Source organism: Chiloscyllium plagiosum, chromosome 4 (assembly GCF_004010195.1).
Source record: "Chiloscyllium plagiosum isolate BGI_BamShark_2017 chromosome 4, ASM401019v2, whole genome shotgun sequence".
Lineage (NCBI taxonomy): Eukaryota > Metazoa > Chordata > Chondrichthyes > Orectolobiformes > Hemiscylliidae > Chiloscyllium > Chiloscyllium plagiosum.
In genome coordinates this window covers 106,613,046-106,636,711 of record NC_057713.1, presented here as the reverse complement: position 1 = coordinate 106,636,711, position 23,666 = coordinate 106,613,046, and the positions used below count along the sequence as shown (strand labels likewise).

Below are 23,666 nucleotides of genomic sequence, written 5' to 3'. Positions count from 1 at the left end.
ATCTATCCTGTCTATACCTGACATATGCTTCCTTCTTTTTCTTAACCAAAACCTCATTTTTTTTAGTCATCCAGCATTCCCTGGACCTACCAGCTTTTCCTTTCACCCTGACAGGAATATACTTTCTCTGGATTCTCGTTATCTTATTTCTGAAGGCTTCCCATTTTCCAGCTGTCCCTTTACCTGCGAACATCTGCCTCCAATCAGCTTTTGAAAGTTCTTGCCTAATACCGTCAAAATTGGTGTTTCTCCAATTTAGAACTTCAACTTTTAAATCTGGTCTCTCCTTTTCCATCACTATTTTAAAACTAACAGAATTATGGTCGCTGGCCCCAAAGTGCTCCCCCACTAACACCTCAGTCACCTGCTCTGCCTTATTTCCCAAGAGTCGGTCATGTTTTGCACCTTCTCTAGTAGGTACATCCACATACTGAATCAGAAAATTGTCTTGTACACAATTAAGAAATTCCTCTCCATCTAAACCTTTAACACTATGGCAGTCCCAGTTGATGTTTGGAAAGTTAAAATCCCCTACCATAACCACCCTATTATTCTTACAGATAGCTGAGATCTCCTTACAAGTTTGTTTCTCAATTTCCCTCTGACTACTGGGGGGTCTATAATGCAATCCCAATAAGGTGATCATCCCTTTCTTATTTCTCAGTTCCACCCAAATAACTTTCCTGCATTTTCCCTATATCCCTTGATTCCCTTACTGATTAAAAATCTGTCTCTCACAGCCTTGAATATTCTTGACAACTAGGTCTTATAAGGCCTAATAAGTACAAACGTTCATAGGTTCACAATGCTCTGAGAGAAGGACTTCCACTTCACTTTGTTATGTGGTCAACCCCTTATTCTGAGATTATGACCTCTGATCTTTGACTCTCCTACAGTGGAAACAACCTCTCTGCATGTACCCTTCTAAGACCCTTAACAATCCTATATGGGTTCAGAGTAAGGGAGAAAGTTGAAGTCAGAGTTACTGAGCATTTCAGCTGCCAACGTTGGGCTCCTATTGATTTGAGTCACCTCCATCTTTACCATTTTGTAGTTGGCTATCCCCCATGAATTATTTTTACTCTGTATTGTTCCTTGTCCTTCTCCCGAGCTAACTTAAGTCTTATGATACAAAACTCACTGTCCACTAAATCTACTTGGCACATCCCATTCTCAAGAATCAAATGTAGCAGTGTTTCTTTTCCTGTTGGATACCGCTGTAGAAAAAGTTCATGAACACACTCTTTTCTATCTCTGCCCTTTACACTACGACTATCCCGATTTATATTCAGATAATTAAAGCCCCTTATTATAGCTATCCTACCATCTTTTCATATGTGTAATTTCCTTACAAATTTGATCCTCCAACACTCTTCCCACTCGTTGGTGGCCAAAGACTATACTTAGCAAATTAATTGTGTTTAAATTTGTTAGTTCTAACCAAATTTATCTGTCCTTAGCCCTCTGGAACATCCTCTTCTCCAGTACCAGAATGTTCTCCTTAAACAAAATTGCCACCCCTCCTCTTTCCTTTCTTCCTTGCCTTTTCTGGAGCTCTTATACAGAGGAATATGTAACACCAAGGTTTGCTCTTTTCAAAGCAAATCTCTTTAATCACCAGAATGGAATAATTCCATATGGTAATCTGCATTGTAACTCAACAGACATGTTTACCACACACTACACATTGATATGCAGCGAATCCTGTTTTAGACATGATTACTTTCTCCGTTACTCTGTTCCCATTTAATAATGCTGAAAATGTGTTGCTGGAAAAGCGCAGCAGGTCAGGCAGCATCCAAGGAACAGGAGAATCGACGTTTCAGGCATAAGCCCTTCTTCAGGAAAGGCCTGATCTCCAGCATCTGCAGTCCTCACTTTCTCCTCCCATTTAATAATGTCCAGCTGCAATGTTATATGTCTCTACTAGTATTATGTTGTATTTCTCTGTCAAGTTCACCTTAAACCTTCCCCAGCAGTACTAATAAATTGCCTAGCAAGTAAATAGTCTTTTTAGATGCAATCAATCTGGCATGTACACGTCCTATTCCCCTACAGTAGTCCCAATGAGGTCGGAACCTAAAACCACTCTTTCTGCACCATATTTCTAAACACATCTTCATTTACTTTGTAGTCCTAGTTCCTACACCTGGTATTGGGAAGAATCTGGAGATTATTGCTTTTGGAGTCTTGCTTGCTCATCTCCTCTTTACCTCCCTATATTCTGAATGCAGGATCACATCCCGTTTTCTGCCTATGTCATTAGCATCACTGCGGATCATGACCACGGGTGCTCATCCTCCCCTTGCTGTTTTGCAGTCATCCTGTTTAATCGGTACACTAGTTCCTGACTGGTTAATAATCTGTATCAATATTGAAGGAATATTATTAAGTAAGCAGATACTAAATTCTTTTGTTATGTAGAGGGAAAGGCCACAAGGAGGTTATAATAGCTTCCATTAATCATGTTTAATTGAGTTGGACATGCAGGATGAGTGATTTTCTGCCTTAATAAAGGTTGATTGCATTTCACACCACCTTACTAATACTTACCTGGAAATAAAACTCCTCACAATGCTCAAAGCTGAATGTTATTTTTCCTTGTATATTTATCTAGTAGGCATGTACTCTGAAGTATAAACGTCAATGCAAATGCTGATTGGCATGTTTCTAAAACATTGCCTACTGCGTAAACAATTGCTTTCTTTACTCCGTAACAATTAGTCACAACTCGGTCTGAGCAGGAACGTTTGAAATTTCATGACCAACCAGTGCTCCTTTTTGCCAAATCATGACTGGGAAAGTGAAACATCTGCCCATGTGCCTCATTGATGCAGTTGTCCTAGATTAATTGTAGATTTACCAGACAACAAAAAATCATTTTCTGTGATCTGCATTCATTTGAGACTGTAAAATTTGTACTTCTTTGTTTGATCTGAACTGACTGGAACAGCCTGCTTTTCCAGATCATTAAATGCAATGAAAAACACAATCAAGACAGTGTTGTTTATCTAGGAGCATCTAACTGTTGCATATATCTATGACCATGCTATAAACTGCCTATGTCTCCCTGGAGCCTGAACTAATTGTATCGGGAATTAGGCTGAAGTAAAACACTGCAGTTGGTGTCCTGATTTATAGTTTCATAGTGGTAACGAGATTGATGGCAACATACTGTATTTGAAAAGGGGTTACTTGAGAAAAAACAAAGGATGAAATAATTTATCAGGAGAATAACAAAGTTGGACAAATGTATTTTTACACTATTAAATCTTTTGCTTTTCAGTGAATGCTTCAGTTTGTTTTACTATGTTGAAATTTGATACAATCACACTTAAATTCTTGAATATTTTGCTCAGTAATTAGGAATGTATACACTGTCAAGAATTGAAACTGGAGATTTCTTTCTGTGACTGTCTTTCAGTTGCCAGTGTATTACTATCCAACTGGCCAGTACCCTACCTCAACAGCCCAACAGTTCAGACCTGTTGCTTCTGTTCAATACAATGCACAGCGAAGTCAGCATATACCCCAGACCACACAACAAACAGGTATGGCACTTCATCTATATTGTTTGATTTCCCCAAGTGAAATTGCAGATTTACCCTTGAAGTTGTGTCTAATTTTTGACTTGTAGCCAGCAGAAACAGGGACAAATTGGATTGGCCACATGCTTGATGAGGGTATAATGGACGTACTTGAGTTAAGTAGCCTCTACAGCCACATTTTGCATTGAAAAATGCATCAAAATCAAGGAGTATTTTTTGAGCTTCAACTCCAGTCCACATTCATGCCTTTTCGATTTGATTCGATGTAATGCTTGTTAATGTGCCTGTAATACACTTTTGCTTTGTTTCGCACCATTTTGTGATGTCAATTTCCATAAGTGGGACTTTACTCTTATGATCGGAAATCTGTGACATTTTTTTAGTTGCAGTCCTAGCAGGATACATGAACCCGGAGATTAATGAGGTTCCCATTTACATCAATAATGCCACTAATGTAGAATTCAAATTACATCTTTAGTCTGTTCGAGCAAGTGAAAATCAAAGATCAGAGATTTGATAAGATGTAATGAATAGCCAATACTTTTGAAACTAAACAAAGTTAATTTATAAAATGCATTGAATAAGGTAATTGAAACAGTGAATGCCAATAAAGGGTCTTTGTGTGTTTCTGGGTAAGAGTGTTGCTTGCACGATATTTTATCTGGACAACATCAGAGTTACACGCAGACATATGAACATAACAAGTTTGCAGCAGGAGGAGGCCATTTGGCCCCTTGAGATTTCTCCATCATTTAATAAGGGCATGAATGAGCTGACTGTAACCTACACGCCACATTCTCATTCATCTCTGATTACCTTGTAATCCCTTGCTGACTGAGAATCTATCCACCTTTCCACAATTCAGTGGGAATGACGAAATCTGTACATAGCCTCTGTATTTATCCATTTAAAGGTAAATACAAGAAATACCATCAAAGAACACTTCATAGATTTATAAATACCGATGGGTCACTTTCACAACTATTGGTATTATCAGCTCTACAACATCTGTGTTGTTGCACAGTAATTAAACTTTCATAAAGATTGTTTGATTCAAAATGAGTGTCTGTGTCCAGTTTAGGGTTCTGAAAAACATGGCCTGGCAATTAGATTTGATGCTTTAAAATATTTGCATAAGTTAATATGGTTAGGCCACTTCTGGAATATTGCATGCAATTCTGGTCCCCTTCCTATCGGAAAGATGTTGTGAAACTTGAAAGGGTTCAGAAAAGATTTACAATGATGTTGCCAGGGTTGGAGGAATTGAACTATAGGGAAAGGTTGAACAGGCTGGGGCTGTTTTCCCTGGAGCGTCGGAGGCTGAGGGGGTGACCTTATGGAGGTTTACAAAATTGAGGGGCATGGATAGGATAAATTGGCAAACTCTTTTCCCTGGGGTGCATGAGTCCAGAACTAGAGGGCATAGGTTTAGGGTGAGAGGGAAAAGATATAAAAGAGACCTACCGGGCAACCTTTACACATAGAGGGTTGTACGTGTATGGAATGAGCTGCCAGAGGATGTGGTGGAGGCTGGTACAATTGCAACATTTTAAGAGGCATTTGGATGGGTATATGAATAGGAAGGGTTTGGAGGGATATGGGCCAGGTACTGGCAGGTGGGACTAGATTGGGTTGGGATATCTGGTCGGCATGGACGGGTTGAACTGAAGGGTCTGTTTCCATGCTGTGCATCTCTATGACTCTTTGACTCTATGATAAAGCACAGAATTGCAGAATCTGGAGGTATTCACTTTGTTTTCTGTCTGAGAATTGCTGAGTATCAGCACCAGTCTCTGTTTTTGTGTGTTAAAGGGATTTTTCCAAACAACTGTATCTACAATCATAAGCTCTTCTAAAATGATGATGCAATTGGATTGCAGTCAAAAGCAGATCAAACTTTTTGAATAAATAAACAGACTTCAAAACTACTATCTTGATGAATTTCTGGATTGAATACATAAAATCAATTGGACGTTATTTAACATTTACTCATTGTTATCATGTTAAGATACCTTTTTCTATGATGTGAAATGTCCATTACCTATTATCCATCAGATTAACATTTTCTAACCCATCTGAGGACCTTTCCCTGTTAATAATCCTGATCTTTTACTTGACAGCTCTAATGAACTGGCAAGCACATTGTCTTAAGGTTAGTTACATCTGCCAGTCAGCACACTTCCATAAATCATCTTAATGAACACTGTTACAACTCCCACTGCAACATTTACGAATGAATTGTAAAGGAGGCAAAACCACTTTATTTAACTTTTTAAATGCTTACTACTGTTAATGAAAAGCTCACCCACCGTGCACGCCACCCTGCATCCACACCCCCCACCCCTCCTCCCCTACCCCCCACCCTAAGTAGCTGGTGTAATACTTACAAGCTGCTACAGTTTAGCTGAATCCATGAAAATTAAGAAATATATCTGCTCCGGCTCCCATTGCGTCTCAATCTGCCAGTTGCCTCATTAACTAAACTGGGTGGATTCTTTGTCTGATCCCTCTGCATCCTTGTGAAAATGACCAAGGCTGAAAATGGCAATATGGATCCTGGCTGTCACACTCAGCAGCCATTTGTTTTTGAGTCCGACTTCTGTTTGGTCCTCTCATATCAAATAGTTCTCCACCAGTTTGTGAGTTATGAAACTAAATGGCAATGCTTTCTTGTTAAATTTGTTCACAGAATGCTGCCTTATATATCTCTGCCTCCTGCCTACCAAGATCCTGCAATCCATCAGTCCCTTCTAGATGATTAACAAACCAATTTACATAAAATTAATATACAGGACAATGAAAAGCCAGCTTATGGTCTAAGAATACTTTTCCTACATCCTCAAAGATATCAATAGTTCAAATGTTGCTATTTGTGGCAGCATAAATGTTTGTTATCACTGTTTACACTTTATTGTTCAAGGGTGTGATATTATTTAGTTAGATACCTAAGTTTTCTTTATAAATACATGCTGCCTCCACAATATGAATGATAGAAGATGGGAGCTGATAACTATTGATCTTGAAGAGACAGCTCTTAGGAAACAGTACAAAGTTTCTGGAGAGGGGGCCGTTACACTGTAAGAGAGTGAGTAGCAGGTCTCACAGTGAACCGGTCTCTTTTCTAGGAGCTACACGATCGTTAACAGACGTACTGCATTTTTAAAATTTAAAATAGTAGATTAATTATTTGTAATTATTTTACTTCTGCATTTTTCAACTATTTATTTTGTAACTCTTTGCTTGAAATGTGCTAAATCGTATCTTCATGAAAATAATCTTGTTGTCATAATTCTGCTCTTTCTGAAAACCGTGACAGTATGCCATTTCTCAAATCCTGCTCATGAAGTAATTGATAAGTGTTATGTAAACTAACCACAATTTTAATGTATTGTTAATTGAATGCATTTAATGTTGGTTTTATTTGTACAGGCTTGGTTAGTGCAAAATCTTCAAGAGTGGTCACGTTCTTTGGCTTTGCATTTTGACCTATCTAGTGCCTTTTATATCCCACTCATGTAATTTCCTAAAAGCAAGTCACTTGATTTCCTCTCAACCCATCACCAGCCATCTCAATGAAAATCTTGACTAGTGTGTTTATATTGAGTTTCTGCATTAATTTTGGACAAACTTTAAGTGCATGTATATTTGTTTTTTCTCTAAAGCCTTGTTTGTTTCAAAAATCCATTAATGCAAACTCTTGAGCAGACTTCTTATTCAAAAACGACGTGAAAATCTTATGCAGATTTGTCTTTTTTCCTTTTAAATGCACCCAATAATGCAGCAAAATCGAGTTCTATTTTTATTTATGTATCACCCAAGGTTAAGTCCATTCAAACAATAAGAAAAGGTAGGGGAATCGAAGCTTCTTGGATGACGAAAGTGGATAGAAATCATGATGAAACAAAAGCTATTGTTTATGATGCACTACAGATGAACACTGCAAGTGAGATCCAAGTCAAATACAATAATTGAGATCTGAAGTGAAGAGGAAGATGAGACTAGCAAAATGAGAATTTGAGAATAGAATGGCCCCTAACAAAAGGGAACCTAAAATCATTCTCGAACACATAACTAATAAGAGGGCAGTGAGAAGCAGAATGGGACCTATTGGGGCACAGTAGGTATGTTATGACAATAGGCAGAGGGCAAGGCTGAAATACATAATGAGTAATTATTAAAGAAGATGTAACTGACAAAACAACAGTAGGAGCAGAAATGGATGGGATGAAAATTGATAGGCAGGATGGGAAAGACTTAATACGTTGAAGAGTGGATTAGTCACTTACACCCTGCAAAATAATAAGAGAGGAGAAAGGAGAAGATATGTGTTGTTGGAGCTTTAGAGCATTTCAAAGGGATTGTTCTCTTTCTGACATTCTGGCCTACCTGTCTATCATGCCTGACAGTCCATACCACCCCCACGGTACCGTCCCAGCAATCAGAGAGAGGAGTGCTTGTCTTTTGATCTCCTCCCTCTTCAATTTCCAAGGCCCTGAACACATTTTCCAGGTGACTCTGAAGTAATGCTTTTCTAATGCTCCTTTCAAGCTAATCTACAGTGTTCACTGCTCACCATGTAATTTCCTCCTCAGACAAAACACAGACTGGATGACCACTTTGAAAAATGCATCTGCTCAGTCTGCAAGCATGAGCCCAACTTTGTGGTAGTTTGCTATTTTAACACATTGCCTTGCTCCCATGCTCACAATTCTGTCCTGTGCCTCCTACAGCATTCCATAGAAGCCCAAGCAAGCTGGAGGAGGAACACTTCACATTCTGCATGGGCATTTTGCAGCCTTCTGGACCCAGCATTAAGTTCAATAACATGAGACATTCAAACCTGCTCTCCATTTTACAATCCAACATTGTGCTCTAATGAGATTAGCTGGTAACTCCAGAGGATGGAATTACTTGCCATTGCAGGACAAAAGTCCCAGTCTGCACTAACTTTCCTCAATCGTGGTGTTATTTTTGAAGAAGATTTGTTCTGAGTCTCTCGGTTTACTGTCAACTTTCCTTCCAGAGTTGTGAATCATTCACCTTCCCCTGCTCCCCCTCCCCCCATAATCTCCCTGTTACTTTCTGTCTGTTGTTTGTCAACCAAGGCCTTATATCAAGGAAAAAAAATGAATTTGTTAACAAGGTTAAATTGTCAACATTACATTAGGTTTAATAGAACATAAAACAAGTAAGAATTTATAGAAGCTTATAAAATCATGAGGGGCATAGATAAGGTGAATAGCAAAGGTCTTTTCCCAAAGGTGGGGGAGTTCAAGACTAGGGGGCATATTTGAGAGGAGAAAGATTTAAAAAGGACATGAGGGGCAGCTTTTTAAACAGGGTGTGGTTAGTGTGTGGAATGAACAGCCAGAGGAAGTGGTGGATGCAGATACAATGTTTAAAAGACATTTGGAAAGGTTTGGAGGGATATGGGCCAAATGGAGACAGGGAACATGGTCAGAATGAACAGAAGGGTCTGTTTCTATGCTGTCCGACACTATGACTATTTTTTATTTGCTCACGGCTTTTGAACATTGCTGGCAAGTCCAATGTTTATTGTCCATCCCTAATTGCCCAAGAGAAGCTGATGCCCAATTGCCTCATTAAACCATTACAGTCCACGTGGTGAAGCTGTAGCCACAGTGCTGTTGGGAAGGGAGTTCAGCATTTGACCCAGCAACAGTGAAGAAATGTGATATAGTTCCAAGTCAGGATGGTTGTCCCTTACAAGGGCAGGAAGATGGTGCTGTTCCCATGTTTTTTTTTAATTCATTCATTCACAGGGTGAGGGTGTCACTGGCTAGGTCAGCATTTATTGTTCTTCCCAGACATCAGTTGAGAGTCAACTACATTGCTGTGGGTCTGTGATTCAGACTAAATAAGGGTGGCAGTTTCCTTCCCTCAAGGGCATTAGAGAATCAGATGGACTTTTCCAATAATGGATTCATGGTCATCATCAGACTCTTAAATCCAGATTTTTTTTAATTGAATTCAAATCCCACCATCTGGACTCCGAGCACATTACCTGGCTCTCTGGATTAACAATCTAGTGATAATACCACCAGACCATCACCTCCCCAACATTTGCTGCTCTTATTATTCTAGTTGGTAGAAACCACAAGTTTATAAATTACTTTCGAAGTAGCATTGGTGAATTGTTAATCTGTATCTTGTAGATGGTACATAATGTTATTCCTGTGTGTACAGACGAACCTCAATTATCCGAAGCTCACGGCCGGGGAGTATTTCGTTCGGTTAATCAAATTTCGGATAATCAAATGCCGGATAACATATTTTGGCCGAGCTTCAGGACTTTGCGATCTTGCCAGATAATCTTAAATTTGGATAATCGAATGCCGGAAAATCGAGGTTCCTTTGTAATTGGTGAAAGGATTGAATGTTGAAGGTGTTTGGTGGAGTGCCAGTGAAGAGGGAAGGTTTGTCCTGGATGTGTCGAGCTTCTTGAGTGTTCTCCAACCTGCACTCGCCCAGTCAAATGAACAATTATCTATGACATTCCTGACTTGTCCCTTGTCAATGGTGGAAAGGCTCTGAGAGGAAGTGAGGTAACTGCTGCAGAATTTCTGACCTCGGTCTGTTCTTGTCGTCACAGTATTTAAATGGCAGTTTTTGGCTGATGAGCTTGGCTCCTCCATTATTGGGGAAGGGGATTTTGTGAAGATTCCATGACTGTTCTGTGGCAGAACTTCAGAGTTTAGATCCGATCTGTCAGTTGTGAGATTGCTAAGCTCGGTCTTGCATACTGCTCACGTTGTTTGACACGCAAGTAGTGCTGTGCTGTGCTGTAGTTTCACCAGGTTAATACTCCATTTTTAAGTATGTCTGGTGCTGCTCCTGGTATGTCATCCTGGACTCTTTGAACCAGTGTTGATTTCTGAAGAAGGGTCACCGGACTGAAATGTTGACTCTGCTTTCTCTCCATAGATACTGCCATCCCCTGCTGACCTTCTCCAGCAATTTCTGTTTTTGTTTTAGATTTCAAGCATCTGCAGTTCTTTTGTTTTGATTTCCCTCTTTTTGATTCCTTTACCATTTGCCTCAGGCCCAGTCTAGAGAATATGTCCTTCAGGACTGGACCAGCTCAGTCATCAGAAATTAAAGCATTGACTCAGAGTACACTTTGTGCCCTTACCACCCTCAATGTATCCTGCAAGTGGTGTTCAAAATGGAAGAGTTTGGTTTATCACTGAGGGAGCTGAGGGTGGTCGGTAGTAATCAGCAGGAGGTTTCCTTTTCCTATGTTTCCCATGGGATCCAGCACCAAGGTTAAAGACTCCCAGGACAACTCCGTCCCAAATGTATACCTTCATGCCACCAGCTCTGCTAGGCCTTTCCTGTGGGACGGGACATATCCAGGAATGGTGATGTTGGTGTTTGAGACATTGTCTGTACGTTATGATTCTGTGAGAATGATAATGGCAGGCAGTTGCTTGACTGTTCTGTAGGACAGTGCTCTCAATTATGGCACAAATCACAGGTGTTAGTAAGGAGGATTTTACAAGGTTAACAGAGTTGTGAATGCCCTTTTTATTTCTGGCTTGACAAGGAATGTTCATGCTGCTATCGATCTGAGCTCCAACCCCTTTTCATTTTCTGAGCCCCTGTCCCCAACTCATCATCACAATGGAATTGTCGTGTCTCTAACCAATAGATATTCACTGGCCAGAACCCAGTGAACTGTCCCAGTCATTTGTTTTCTTATGGGGCTCACCATCTCTTTGTAAATGGACTCAGCCTCTCACAAAACATTGGCTGGCCCATCTGTTTTCCCAGCCCAACTATCTTAGAGTTAAAATTTTTCCTACAGTCTCTTTAATTTTATTTTTTGAATTCCTTGCTGATTTTCACAATTGATTTCCTTCCTTTCTCTATCTTTTCATTGATATTTCATTTGGGTACACTTGTACAGGGACTGGTCACTTTTTTGATACCTTATCTATGCGTGAGTTCTGCTAGTAACTGTTGCAGCCGGCTTGATTCTATTTTTGTCCAATATCCAAGCACAGAGAGAGCTATTGGAAAGTAATCAGCAGCATAAATTGTGCTCAAATTGCCTAGAATACTACACCTCAGAACAGAGCCATGAGCCTCCTCTGATAAAATGATGCATTGGTTCCTTTCCCAAAACCCCTTGAGATATTTTTTTTGTACCTGTTTATCCAGATGCCTTTTGAAAACTGTTTTATTTCTATTTCTGCCATTGTTCTTTTGTATGCCCTATGAATATTTATCACAAAAAGAACATGGTAATTTTTCACCTTACTCTGTTGGTCTTACATTAATGCAAATCTTTAGTGCTAGATGCTTTTCAGTCTGTCAGCAACTCCCTAAGTCTCAAGCTTTTCAAGATTTTGATATTATTCCTGTATCTTTAGAGGTTATTTCAGTTGCTCTGTTCCAAGATACAAGAATAAATTTATCATTTGATATATTTTTGTCTTGCTTTTCTCCATTTAATTTATCAGTATGTTTTATGAATTCTCTTAATTTCATTAAATCAATTCTCCCTGTTTACACACCTTTCTACTCTCTCAGTTTTTTTGCACGAAAGACTCACTTTAAATTACCCTTAACCATTCTTTCCTCAGACCTCAAACTCCAGAACTGCTTCACCATGGCTTATTCAACTCTAACTTTAACACTTGAAGTTCTTAAAATATTCTTTGTTTAATCAAAAAAAAGGTGAATGCAACCCTCTAAGGTGAGTTTTTAAAATTGAAATCTAGATATTCAAGTATGATAAAAATATCAAAGAATTCCTCAAACAAAAAACAAGGATTCCTCCACCCAGTGCAAACTAAAGGTAAACTAAATTAAACTAGGTAAATATAGTACTATAAACAGCTCCAAGTTTAGCCATAATGTCCCTTCATGTTTAAAATTCAATTTAACCTTGCACCACGTGTGTGCATTGTTTTGTAAGAAAATTTTAATTTTATTTTGGATAAACCTAATTTACTTTATAAGTGGCATTTAACTGAATGCTACAGTTCATATTCTGTAGTTGCAAGCGAGTTTTGAGAAGATTTGTAGCTCAGGTTGAGATTGTAGGTTTGCTCGCTGAGCTGGAAGGTTCATTTCCAGATGTTTCGTCACCCTACTAGGTAACACCTTCAGTGGGCCTCAGGTGAAGCACTGCTGAAAATTCCTGCTTTCTATTTATATGTTTGAGTTTCTTTGTACTGGTGATGTCATTTCCAGTGGTGATATTATTTCCTGTAGTGAAGTCACTTCCTGTTCATTTTCTCAGGTGGAGGTAGATGCGGTCTAACTCGATATGTTTGTTGTTGGAGGTCCGGTTGGAATGCCATGCTTCCAGGAATTCTCTGCATGTCTCTGTTTGGCTTGTCCTAGGATGAATGTGCTGTCGCAGTCGAAGTGATGTCCTTTCTCACCTGTATGTGAGGATACTAGTGAGAAAGGGTCATGTTTTAATGTGGCTAGTTGGTGTTCATGTATTCTGGTGGCTAGTTTTCTGCCTGTTTTTCCAGTGTTTGTTACAGTCCTTACATGGTATTTTGTAAATGACATTAGATTTGCTTATAGTTGCTAGCCTGAAGCAGAGTTTTTCAAGAATTTCAGTGAAACAACAGCTTCATTTAAAAACCAGTTGAAATGAATCTTCATTAATCGACTCAGGCCTTTTATATTAGGAGCATATATGAGTAGCCAACCTAGTGCTACTTGGTACTTGAATAGAATTTGCACTAGAGTACCAAAGTTCTGTATTTCAGCGAGTGAAATGGAAGAAGGGAAAGAGACGTCTGCCTACAATTGTCCAGCACCAGGAATTGATTCTCATTCTTTATTTGAGTTCGGGGAGGAAATAGTCCCCATAGGGGACCATGTGGGGGATAGATATTGCTCTTTGTAGCTCTGAATCACAATGGTTGTGCTGCCTACCCAGTACCAGTGTTAAGAACATCTTTTCAGGTGGAGAGGAACTTGGGATGAGAGAAGAGCAATCAATTTATCGCTATCCATGTTGACACAAAATACCTTGATAGAACTGAAAAGGAGTTACAGCTGAAATTTTTGAACAGCTAGGAACTAAATGAAAAAGCAGAACATCCAAGGTAATAATCTTGGACTTACCATCTGAGCCATAGGCACATTGACATATGGTAAATACAGTCCAAAAGTTAAATGCTTTGCAGAAAGATTGGTGTGGTTAGAATGGCTTTGAGTTTGTGTAGCACTGGCACCAGTACTCATGTAGAAGGAAGCTGTTCCATTGGTATGGTCTTCACTTAAACTATATCATGCCAAACATCCTGGTGAGTTGAATGACTCTGGCTGCGGAGAGGATTTTAAAATAAATATGATGGGTGGGTGTGCATGATTTATAGAGAGAGAGGATACATAGGCTTATAAATGAAAAGGATAATGCAGCACTTCCAGGCAGTTACTTAGACAATGACACTCAGATTAGGTCAGGAAAGGACAAAATGTATGACCATCCAAAGACAGCAGCAAGTAGAGTCAAAGGGAGAATAATGGTAAAAAGACAAAATTAATGGCTGTGTAATTGAAATGCACATATTATTTTTCACAAAGCAAATGTAATAATGGGATGAATAAAGGATACTGAATTTTACCTTATAGACATTACATACATATGGTTACAAAGAGATTAAAGCTGCATTCTGAATATTCAGGGATATGTGACTTTTCAGAAGTACAGGCAAGAAGGAAAGAGTGGTGGAGCAGCTTTGTTAGTAAGAGATGGAATAAGTATGACAGAAAAAAAGGTCTTGGATCATAAGATATTGGTGAAATTAAGAACGGAAATTTGCCGAAGTAGCCACAAGAAAGAACGCATTGGGCGTATTGAGAACGTTGTTCTAGGACAATATATTGTAAACCAGGCATCAGGTTTTTCTGGATCTGGTAATATGTAATGAGGCAGGTTTAATAAATGATTTTAGAACAAAGGATCCCCCAGAAAACAGTGACCATAACATGGTAAAATTTAGCTTTCAGTTTAAGAGTGAGAATATTGTGTCTGAAACAACTGTGCTAAACTTAAGAGTATAATTACAACTGAGTTAGAACAGAATTTGCTGGAGTGGACTGGGAAAGAAGTTTTGCAGAAAAGATGGTTGTTGAATAATGGCAGCTGTTTATGAAAACAGTGAATAGCTTACAACAAGAATATATCTCAGTGAGGGAGAAGGATACAAGGCAGGGGATAAATTGACCTTAGTTAACCGAGGAAGTTAAGAATAGCACCAAATTAAAAGAAAACAGTGTATTATGTGGCAAAGGTTAGTGGTGAGACAGAGGATTGGGAACATTTTAAAAATCTACATGACAAGAAAATAAATTCTGAAGGTCAACTAGTATGAAAAGTACAAATGGACAGTAAGAGCTTCTTTAAATATATTAAAAGAGAAAGGCCAAAGTGAATGTAGGCTCCTTAGAGATTGAGACTGGGGAAATAATAACAGGGAACCAAGGAGTGTGAGTAAATAATTTGCATCTGTTTTCATAGTTTGGAAGACACTAATGCTTTTCAAAACATATTAAATAATCAAGGAGCGAAATGAGAGTGTTGGAAATAATTGCAATGACTATCACTTGCAGCATTAGTATTCCTAGTACATTTTCTGTAAAGGCCAATGCATCTCCTGGAGCTGATTGGTTGCATCCTAGGATATTAAAAGAAGTAACTACATAGAGATATTGGATACACTGGTAGTAATTGTATAAGATCCTTAAATTGTGGAAAAATCCCAGAACATTGAAATTTTCGAATGTTTAAAGGGAGGGAGACAAAAAGAACTGACTATAGGTCAGTTACTTAACATCCATCTTTGGGAAATGTTAGTGTCCATTATAAAAGATGTAATAGCAGAGCATTTAGAAAATACATAATACAGAGGAACTTCAATCATCCAAATGACACGGGCAGGGAGTATTTTGTTCAGATAATCAAATGTTCGGATAATCGAATGGCAGATAACACAGTTTAGCCAAGCATTGGGACCTTGCGATCTTGTCCGGATAATTCAAAATTTGGATACTGGAATGCCAGATAATCGAGGTTCCTCTGTATAATTAAGTAAACTCAATACAGCTTCGTGAAAGGACATTCATGACTGACCAAATGATTTACAGTTCTTTGAGGGGGTAACAAACAGGATAGAGAAGGGAGCAGCAGTAGACATAACATATGTGGTTTCCAAAAGTCATTTGATAAGGTACTGCACATAAGGCTGTACCTTAATAAGAGCCCATGTTGTAAGGGGTAGTATGTTAGCATTAATAGAGGGTTGGCTAACCATAGAGAAAGCTGTAGAGGTAAAAACAATGACTGCAGATGCTGGAAACCAGATTCTGGATTACTGGTGCTGGAAGAGCACAGCAGTTCAGGCAGCATCCAGGAGCTTCGAAATCGACAAGTTCCTGGATGCTGCCTGAACTGCTGTGCTCTTCCAGCACCACTAATCCAGAATAGAGAAAGCTGAGTTGGGGTAAAGGGGGCATTTTAAGAATGGCAACCTGTAATGAGTGGAGTGCCACAGGGATCAGTGCTGAGGCCAATTTATTTTGAATGCAATGAATTAGATGAGGAAAACTAATTTAATTTTGCCAAGTTTGCAGATGATAGAAAAATAAATGAGAAGGCAAGTCATGAGAATGGCATAAACAGTACACGGGTGTATATGGACAGATTACTGACTGAGCAAAAACTTGGCAGATGAAATATAGTGTGGGAAAATGTGAGACTTGTGCCTTTTGGCAGAAAGAATAGAAGAGCTGAATGTTATTAAAATGTGTAATACTGCAGAAAGCTGCACCACATGGAGATGTTTTGGGTTCTTGAGCATGAACAATGAAAAGATAGCATAAAAGTTGAAAAGTGGTAGGGAAGGGAAACAAAATGGCCTTTATTTCAAAGTAAAGAGAATATAAAAATAGACAAATCTTATTGAAAGTGTACAACTCAATAGTTATAACACACCTAGATTGCTGTGAACAAATGTGATCTTGTCTTAAGCAAGATAGACTGACATTGGAGGCAGCCCAGAGAAAATTCACTACGTTGCCCCGACATGGAGAGATTTGTATGGAAGAGTTTGAATGGGTTGGGCCTGTACTTATTGGAGTTTATAAAAATGAGAAATAACCTTATTGAAAATGCAACTTTCTTAAGGTGTTTGATGGTAGATACTAAGAGGTCGGTTCCCCTTGGTGGAGAGTCTAGTACTAGAGGGCATAATCTCAGAATAAGAGGTTTCTCATTTTGGACAGAGGTGAGACAGAATGTTGCCTCTCAGAAGGTAGGGAATCAATGAAATTCTTTACTGCAGAAGGCTATGGATGTTGAGATATTAATGCATGTTCCAGTCTGAGATGGGAAGATTTTAATCAGTAAGGGAATCAAGAGTAATGTAAATAATGCAAGAAATTGGGTTTGAGTTTTATCAGATCAGCTATGAACTGTAAACAACAAATGCTGGGGATCATAGCGGGTCAGGTAGCATCCATGGAGAGAGAGTAAGCTAACACTTCAAGTCTAGATGATTTTTCATCAGAGCTAAAGTGAAGTGTGGAGGGGACAGCATTTATGCTATGGTTGGGCATGAGGGGGTGTGGTGAGGTGTAGAATGCTGGAAGAGACAAAATGTTGATAGTTCAGATTAAGTGATCAAAATGTGAGATGGCAGAATAATGGTGTGTCTAATTGCCAGACTGGAAAGAACATTCAGGACCACTGGGATGGAGGTTGGGTAGGGGGGGAAGGAGACAGGACATGGTGACAGAGAATGCAACAAGTAAAGCTAAAACAAAAGGGAGGAATGGGAGTGCGTTCACAATTTGAAGGTGTTGAACTCAATATGAAGTCCACAGTGGCTCAGTGGTTAGTATTGCTGCCTCATATTCAAATTCAATCCCAGCTTTGGGAGACAGTCTGTGTGGAGTTTGCACATTTTCCCTTTGTCTGTGTGGGTTTCTTCTGCCTTCCCTCCCACCTTCCAAAGATGTGCAGGTTAGCTGAATTGGCCATGCTAAATTGCTTTTTGTGGTCTGGGATGTGTGGGTCAGGTGCATTACTAAGGAGTAAATGTAGAGTAATAGATTAAAGGAATTGGTCTGGGTGGGTTACTTTTCAGAGGGTTGGTGTGGACTTGGCCTAATGGCCTATTTCCACACTGCAAGGATTCCATGATCTATGAGGTTGTGAAGTGTCTAGTCTGAAGATGAGATGTTATTCCTCCATGGGAAAGTACTGTGGGTGGGAGTGTGTGTTAGTGATCAATAAATGGACTAGGGTGTCCTGGAGGGAATGACCTCTACCTTACCATGTAATTGCAGAAGGTGCAACACCTGCCTCTTCATCTCCTCCCTGCTCTTTTCAGGTGAAGCAGCATTTCACCTGTACCTCCTCCAGTCTTGTGTATTGTATTTACTGCACCCAATGTGGTCAACTCTACACTGGGGAAACCAAACACAGACTGGGTGAACACTTTGTGGAACACCTCCAACCTGTGCGCAAGCCAATCATTTTAACACAGCATCCTGCTCGCATGCTCACTTGTCCGTCCTTGGCATGCTGCAGTGCTCCAGTGAATCACAGCACAAACTGGAGGAACAGCATCTCATCTTAAGACTAGGCACTTTACAGCCTTCTGGACTTAATATTGAGTTTAACACCTTCAGACTGCGAACCAATTTCCATTCTTCCCTTTCTTTTAGCTTTACTTATTACATTCCCTGTCACCAGGACCTCTCTTCCCACCCCCCACCCCAGTGGGACTGTCTGTTCTTTCCGGTTTGGTAGTTAGACACACCATTGTTCTGCCCTTCTCACATTCTGACCACTTAATCTGAACATCCAGCACCTTTTTTTCCCCAACAGTGTACACCCCACCACATCCCCCCCAACTATAGCATAAATGCTGTCCCCTAAACACTTCACTTCAGCTCTGATGAAAAGTCATCCAGACTCAGGACATTCTCTCCATGGATGCTGTCTGACCTGCTGTGATCTCCAGCATTTGTTGTTTGCGGTTCAGATTCAAGCATTTGCAGTAATTTGCTCTTACATCAGATCTGCCGTGCTGTCATTGAATGGCAGAACAGATTTGATGAGCCGAGTGGCCTACTTCTGTTCCTGCATCGTTAGTTTTATAGTCTGTATGCATTCATCTGTAATTGGGTTGAGATTGAAGGTGTTTCCTAGTTCTATCAACTAGCTGTTTAAAATTTAGCTTTCAGTGCCATACATACTCTCAAAGCCTGGGCCTTTCTACAGGGTTTTGATTGGTGTCTGTGTCCGTGAGGTCGTGGATCCCCCATGTCAGCTAATGTAGAATTATTAAATTGTGGAGCAGATGGACTGAGCTGGCAGTCAATCCATCATTCAAGCTGCCATGACTGAAAATCTCAATAATAAGCTCTTCAGCGGCTTAAACATCTATATTTAGTCCTGGCAGTGATTAAACCAGTGGAGCTAGAGGTGGAGGAATCAGCAAAATGCAGTGGAAATGTGCAGCACATTGCACAAAGTGCTTCAATTTCAATAATATTCTCATTCCGTTTTGAACAATCACCCAAATTGGCAAGCAACACCAAGAAATGAGAATTACTGAATGATAGTCTGATTGACACTCATGATATTCTTCAGTTAGGTGATGCAAGTCCCTAAATTGGCATTTGATGAATGAAACAGAGATCATTTCTTTCATCGGCGCTCAGTTTCCTCTTGCTCTATCTATTAATACCTGGATATGTTATTGTCAGTTGTAATATGTATTTGAAACATCCAGTTGATGCATTTGAATTGAGACTTAAAGCACTTGTGTGAGACTGTGGTCATGAGGCGACACAATCCTGGTTTCATTAATGACAATCATTATGGTCTCAACTAAGCAACAACTATTTTGTTTAGTAGACTTGTTTCCTGTTCCGTTTAGGTACAAATTGACATTCTGAGATTTAACATTTTGCCAACTTTTGTTATGTTGTTTAAATAGGTAGGATTTTTCTGTTAATATTATAGAGAAAGGGCTAAATTGCAGATACGTGAGTGTTGAAAGTAAACAGTGAAAAAAATTGTTATTGGAATATACTTTGGAATTTTTTGTAACATTCTGCATTGATGGAATATTGTGTTCAGGGAATCTACAAAATCACTAAGAACTCTGGTTTTGTGTTACTGCTGCCTTTGCATAAACAAACTCACCAAAGTCTACATGAACGCCCCCTTCTTATGACTATGCTGCACATGAAGCATTGGAGAATTCGTCTGCCGGTCCTGGCCTGAAGGTTTGTACATATTTTCCCAATTAGCTGCCTCAGAGATCATCATTATGCTTCTCTGACAATGTAGATTGAGATACTGATATTGTAGACTTTTGATCAAATTAAATTGAGGAAAAATAAATTAATCAAGATTGAAAGGGCTTAGTGTGCTGATTCATCATCAGCATCTAATCCAAATATATTTTCTTTTCTGAAAGAGTTACAGAATAGAAAATTAGAATAAAAGGTAGCAACAGCTATTTTTATAGCATTGCTGCATGGTTAATGTGAAGCTTTCATGTTAATTCAGAAGCATGTGGCATTTCAAATCTATGCAAAAGAAGAAGTCAGCCACAAACCTCGAACATATATCCACACTGGCTCACCACCATTTACTCATATTCAATTACATGTGGGGATTGCCTACTCACATGATCAACAAACAGACTCGGTTAGATGCAGAAGACCAATATTATGGTTCTTTGAATCTAAGATATTTGCCTTCAGGATTCAAAGTAGCTCATCAGAATCCCAAGCTGTATTTTGTCAGACAACAAATGTGAACAGTTGACTGTCAGTGTAAAACATTGATAATTGACATTACTATTCTCCAGATTAGTATTGAGGGAATATGAAAGCAATCTTTCTCAATTCTATAATCCTATTCCCTTTTCAAAACCTGTTCAAAGTACTTCAAATAATGACTCTCATCAAACAATCTCAATGAGTATGTATTTCACCAACAGGCTCATTGGGTTCTGATTTTTTGTAGAACTGCTGCCATCATGCACAAATACGCTCGATGAATTAAACATTAAAAATGAAATGTTTCATACATTATGCAAATGATGTAATCTGATATATGTTCACACAATTATAATAACACAAATTAATCATTTTTCTTTGTTTAAATACAAATTTCTTCTCTAATTCTCTCCCTCCTCAACACTTAGCAAACACCAGCTGCAATATTCTCATAGGATTAGAGTGCCATCATACAAATCTTTTGAATGTAATTGAGTTACAATTAGCTGTGCAGTGCACCAAAAATAAAAAAAGCAACAAGACAAAATTTTTAATGATAAGTTCAGCATTTCAATAGAGGATGCAATTGGCAATGCGTCTTACACAGGAAATTTATCTTTGCGGTTGGAGAAACCATTTGCCCTCATTTAAAACAATATATCAAATGGTGTCCCCTATTCATTTTCATGTGATGTTGATCTTGATTGAGGTCTTGGAAGAAGATGCAAAGAGCATTGTTGCTGATATTTCAATTATGATATGTATGTGGAATTTTGAAAGGTATTTTATACATTGCAAAATGTAGAATTGAGGGAAATGGGAGCCCTTGAGTTTAAAGGTCAGTGGCAGTATACATACAAATTTGATAAGATTGACAGACAGAAAATTGTGTAGTGAATAGCTTTTCATCTGACTGCAAGGAAATATATTGCTGAGTCTTCCTGCATTGGTATCAAGAAGGCTACAAGTTTTCAAATGTTGTTGATGTGGGCCTGGGTATATGGGCCATAATGCCAAAATTATCAGGTGACACAAAACTTGGAAATGTAGTAGGTGATAAGGAAAATTGCAGCAGACTTCATGAGAATATCAACTATGTGATATGGGTAATCATTTTTGCAGATGAAATTTAGCAAAGAAATATGAAGTGATGCACTTTTAATGGAAAAATATTGAGACTGTATAAACAAAATGGTGCAATCTTGCTTGTGCATTCGACAGCTTTTGAGAAGGTAAAGAAGGACATTTAAAAGTCACTCAAGGGCAAAGAGTGCAAAAACCAGGAAGTTTACAACTTATTTGTTAATCTTTAGCAGGCATATTGCATCCAATTCTGAGCACCATGTTTTGGAAAGTACATCAAGGATGTAAAAGGATATTTACAAGAAAGATACCAGGGATGAGAGATTTCTATTTTCTGGAGAACATAGAGAAGCTCAGATAGTACTCCTTAGAGCTGAGAAGGTTCCGGAGAAATTTAACAGAGATAATAATAATTGACAAAAAGATAAGAAGTAAGGATGAAAATCTTTTTTCTCAGTAACCTTGTGCAACCTTGGATGTACAGGCTGAGCAGGAGGTGGAAATAATTTGTCATAATTTATGGAAGGGAACCAGTTAAATACTTAAAGGTGTGCAGGTTTGTGTGGCAAAGTGGGTGTGTAGGGCTAAATTTTTTTGGCAGCTTTTTCAAAGAGCAGACGTGGACAATGGGTGAAGTAGATTCTGTTGGTACTGCAGATTCAGTAAGATGCCAATGTACACTACTGAAGAACATGTGCAGTTTTATTGCAATTTTATGCTTAATTTTCTATGACGCTGATTTTCTGCTTTTGATTAGTTTCATTCTGTTATTTTGCTTAAACGGAGAAAGTGATAATTCAGTCATGCTGTGTACTGCACCCACAGATGACAGAGCTCTGATTTATGCTGCATTATCCTATACAGAGTTCCTCTTTACTTCTAATCTGAAGATAGTACTTAGCAAATTCAAGATGCTTCACCACAGGAGTGCCAAGACAATTGTAAGTCAAATTGATTCTGGTTGCTCTCCTGTGCTTTCCAGCATTGAGACTTGAAATTATGGCCATCTGGTTAGAAAGCAGGTGATCCACTGCCAACTCGGGTATCAGTTCCCTGGTATAAATATTCTGGCAACTGGTTAAATACTTTCATCAACCCTTGATCATGAATCTCAAATAAAGCTATTTGATATATGATATATGACAAATCCTAGTTGTAAACAATTTGAACCCCTTTTTAACAAATTTCGAACTGTTTGAACTCTTTGGAGAAAATCTAACTGTCGGAACAAATGATTGGCAGGCTACAACTAATTGGGGAAAATGATCAGATCATGATTAAAGAGGTTTTTTTGGCTGTCAAAGTTATCTTTCAAGAATTTAAACAAAACTGTAGAGAAGGGGCAGCACGGTGGCTTAGTGATTAGCACTGCTGCCTCACAGCACCAGGGTCCTGGGTTCGATTCCCGCTTGTCTGTGCGAAGTTTGCACATTCTCCCTGTGTCTGTGTGGGTTTCCTCCGGGTGCTCTGGTTTCTTCCCACAATCCAAAGATGTGCAGGTCAGGAGAATTGGTCATGCTAAATTGCCCACAGTGTTAGGTGCATTTGTCAGGGGTAAATATAGGGTAGGGGAATGGATTTGGGTGGGTTTCTGTTCAGAGGGGCGGTGTGGACTTGTTGGGACGAAGGGCCTGTTTCCATACTGTATAGAACCTAATCTAATCTAACATTTTTAGATTTGATTAGATTTGATTACATTACAATGTGGAAACAGGCTCTTTGGCCCAACAAGTCCACACCGACCCGCCGAAGCGCAACCCACCCATACCCCTACATTTACCCCTATACCTAACACTACGGGCAATTTAGCATAGCCAATTCACCTGATCTGCACATCTTTGGACTGTGGGAGGAAACCGGAGCATCCGGAGGAAACCCATGCAGACACGGGGAGAACGTGCAAACTCCATACTGTCAGTCGCCTGAGGCGGGAATTGAACCCGGGTCTCTGGCGCTGTGAGGCAACAGTGCTAACAGTGCTATGATCCTGTGTCAGGATCATATTAAGGAAAGAGGGAGTCATTATTCAGAGAGCAATTCTTAAAATAAAAATGGGCGGCACAGTGGCACAATGGGTGGCACGGTGGCACAGTGGTTAGCACTGCTGCCTCACAGCGCCAGAGACCCGGGTTCAATTCCCGCCTCAGGCAACTGTCTGTGTGGAGTTTGCACGTTCTCCCCGTGTCTGCGTGGGTTTCCTCCGGGTGCTCCGGTTTCCTCCCACAGTCCAAAGATGTG

The 23,666-nt window shown here is 39.3% G+C and overlaps 1 protein-coding gene across 15 annotated transcripts in view; it reads left to right on the top strand.

Moving 5' to 3' along the window:
* The window catches only part of LOC122549297 (cAMP-regulated phosphoprotein 21-like), a 361,656-nt gene that overhangs the window by 311,206 nt on the left and 26,784 nt on the right, over positions 1–23,666 (top strand). For all 15 annotated transcript variants that reach the window (XM_043688843.1, XM_043688844.1, XM_043688846.1 and 12 more), the window contains one exon: positions 3,425–3,551. In XM_043688843.1, coding sequence (XP_043544778.1) covers positions 3,425–3,551 — 127 coding nt within the window. The remainder of the gene's footprint in view (positions 1–3,424; positions 3,552–23,666) is intronic.